At 41.9% G+C, this 3,435-nt stretch overlaps 1 protein-coding gene across 1 annotated transcript in view; it reads right to left on the bottom strand.

The window, feature by feature from the left end:
- The window catches only part of LOC133722824 (uncharacterized), a 5,333-nt gene extending 4,323 nt beyond the window's left edge, over positions 1-1,010 (bottom strand). The window contains exons 1-3 of the mRNA XM_062149686.1: positions 857-1,010; positions 673-758; positions 403-571 (exon numbers count right to left, since the gene is read on the bottom strand). Coding sequence (XP_062005670.1) covers positions 403-571; positions 673-758; positions 857-916 — 315 coding nt within the window. The 5' untranslated portion in view covers positions 917-1,010. The remainder of the gene's footprint in view (positions 1-402; positions 572-672; positions 759-856) is intronic.
- Positions 1,011-3,435: the final 2,425 nt, after the last annotated feature.

Below are 3,435 nucleotides of genomic sequence, written 5' to 3'. Positions count from 1 at the left end.
GGTCAACACATATTACATACAACAAGATGCAAGTTCAACTTTGTAACTCAGGAAAACATGCAGCAATAATGACTAGACTGTGCTCGCTTATACTTGTTATGATGCCTTTGCTTTGCCTTTTGGATAAACCAACCATCAACCAAATTTCTCGGCCCAAAATGAATCAACAACTACTTGACTACAGTCATAATCAGTATACAATCCTAAAAGATGAACTTACAATCTCCTAAATCTTCATCTTTATCCATGGTCATTCAACTCAGTTGACACTTCTTCACTGTTAAAACTCAAAAACCTAAATACAATCCGATTTGAAGATTCAACGCCTAATGCATGTTTGAATCCTCAACATACCCAACAAACCCGAAATTCAAAACTCATATGTAAAGTAAAGCAAAATTAAAAAGATGGGTTTTTTAGTACCTCCTCAGGAAACCCATTTGCAATAGTCTGCTGCTTGTTAATAATCCCATCAAGAATAATGCACACTCCATCAGTAGTCTCTAGAGTGAACACATCGTATTTTTTACTGATGGGCGCAGAGTAAAACACTCTCCGGGGAATCTCTTGCCTGAAATTGAACGAATTTGCAATCAAATCCCTAAAATTAACCATCGCAAACAGTACGGGCGACTGAAACCCTAGAACAGAAATTAGGGGAATTTGACTCACGGGGCGGAAGAAACACCGGCGACGGCAAGTCTCCTTTTTTCGTCGTTCTCTTTGGATTTGACCAACCACCAATCGGAGAGAGTTACCTTCCGAAATTAAAAGCAAGGAAAGCGAATCAAAAATGGATTATGTAAAGATGAAAAAGATGCGAAATTGTTTGTGGGGAAGCAGAGATAGTACTTACGGTTGGCTTGAAATGAGATCTGTCGCCGAGGGTTTGAGTAGAGGAAGGAGGAGAAGCCATGGAAGTGAAGCTCTGGCACTCTACTGCTACGAAGTACCGCGGGAAAAAACGAAGAGGGACTCCGCTGTAATTGTGATGCAATTATGATTTTTATGGGTACTACTACGGCGCGGGAAACGAGGCATTTGTGAAGAATTTATTTTTGTTTCAATTTTCAAGACTCTGTTTTTTTTTTTTTTTTTTTTTTTTTTTTTTTTTTTTTTAAAGCCGGTGCGGCTGCTCTTAAATCTTGATTAATAAAACAGAATCATACATGGAGGGACATGGTGCCTTAACCCCAACTTACAACTAGCGTCAAGAGAATGTCCCGCAATAATAGCAGGAACATCTACAAAGATAATGTATCCTAACATGTAACAAATAGCAATGGTTGCACCTCTGGCAACTGCATTTGCTTGATGGTGAATTGGTGACAGACCAGCAAGATCACTCTCACGAAGAGGATCATTAGTTGACAAATGAAATCAGCTGTCTCACAATATTGCCAATTGGAACTAAGACCGATGACACTCTGTTTCATTGTGTCACTAGAAGGTTGCGTCCAGACAACAACAACACGCCTCCTAACTAGGACAGACAAGGAACACCTAACGTGCAAGCCGGGACAAAGCCCACCTAATTCTACCAGAGAATGACAGAAATTTATTTGAAAAACAAACCTACAAAGACTGAAATTGGCAACAATACTTAATATACCTAACGAACGATCACAAGCCCACCATGAAAAGCCAATCATCAGAGTAAAGGCCCATGACCCAACTTCGCTTGCATCCTCCCCCGCGTGTCGTAGTATACGTACCACCATCACCAGTAGCCGGACCACACCTGGGCGGAATAAGTCTTCTGCCAAACAACAGCGCCAGGCCCGCAACCCAAATTGTCCATGACTGGCAACCTTACCCGGTCGGAATGGCCACACCATAACCAGCACATCACCGAGCCAACCAACCGGATCGCCATTGATGTCGATGGAGCAATCCACCAATTGTCGTCGTCCCGACCAGATCAAGGCAGGAAGTATTGCCAGATCGAGGCAAGAACCAAGCCACCGTAGCCGAAGCACCGTTGCCAGATCCACTAGTAATCATCAACTGTTGCCTCCTCGATTGACCGGTCCGGCCAACCTCAGGTTTCCTTGACACCGGCGATTGCAGATTGTTTCTCGGTGGCAGACTAGGATATCTCGACCAACGCTCATGCTTGTCCAAGCCTAAACTCCACAGTGGTCCTTCACCGGTGGACTGCGACAAACTACCTACCCGTCCGACGACGACGTCCCGAAGACGTGTCGCTAGACAGAACATGAAAACTGGAGTGGTTTACTCTTTCTTCGAAAACGAAACTTCTCCTCCAAAAAGTGCGGAGCTCTCTACAAAAGCGACTCTTTAGAAAGTGACATCATTAGTACCCAAAATTTTCAAGACTCTTTCCGTGGAAGAATTCAGTGTGTGAAAATTTTCTTAAAATAAAATTTAAGAGAATAAGAGAAAATCTAATACAAAATAAATAAAAAAAGAGAGGACCTAGCTTTCCCATTACATTGCTAGGCATGTGTTCATATAATTGTACCAAAATAAGTGAAAATTCTAATTGGATATACATACAATTTTCATAGTGTTTTAGACTTGGTGTTTCATAGTATTTTTCTGAAAAGTACTCAAAGTAGCGAACATAAGTCTGTAGTACGTACTATTTGGTTGGTATAAGCATAGACATGCATCGGAAATATATACAATTCTCAATCGTTTTCCATAACACTATGAAAGTAGTCAACATATTTTAGCTTCGGCATTATTTGGTTGGTACAGAGGAAACCACAACATATAGGCTAATTGAACAGGTCTTTTGTTTGGTGATTCCTTGATCAACCACGTAGGTACGTATCATATAGCAGCTGGATTTTTGCAATTGGAAATTTGGGTTACAATCCACCACATTGTAGCCGTGCATAGTAATCGTAGCTAGCAGATTACAACTTCAGTCAACAGCTGAAGACTGGCTTTACGACTGCCGTAGCTAGCGAAGATAACTACAAGGCCGGTGTAACAGTAGTACGTGAGGAGCATCAGTCTTTTTCTCTTACTCTCTGTGAGGCCAATTTTGTGGTGGATTCTTAATTTGACTCACCGAGCAAATGATCTCTTCTGAATTCAAATTGATTGAGAAGGGAGAAGATATAGTCGTGGCCTCGCCAATGGCAGAGGTACCCCAAAACTTTTGGGTGGGTGGGGGTGCAATCTTTGTGACGGATTCCTTGACTCAAGTTGATCACCAAGCAAATGATCTCTTCTTAATTCAAATTGATCAAGAAGGGAGAAGATATGGTCGTGGCCCTTGCCAATGGCGGAGGTAGCCCAAAACTTTTGAGTAGGTGGAGGTGCAATCTTTGTGAAGGATTCTTTGACTCAAGTTGGTCACCGAGCAAATGATCTCTTCTCAATTCAAATTGATCGAGAAAGGAGAAAATATAATCGTGGCCTCGCTAATGGCGGAGGTAGCCCAAACTTTTTTTTTTTGGG

The sequence above is a fragment of the Rosa rugosa genome, chromosome 7 (genome assembly GCF_958449725.1).
Source record: "Rosa rugosa chromosome 7, drRosRugo1.1, whole genome shotgun sequence".
NCBI lineage: Eukaryota > Viridiplantae > Streptophyta > Magnoliopsida > Rosales > Rosaceae > Rosa > Rosa rugosa.
Note: the sequence above shows the minus strand (reverse complement) of the source record. Positions and strands in the feature narration are given on the sequence as shown.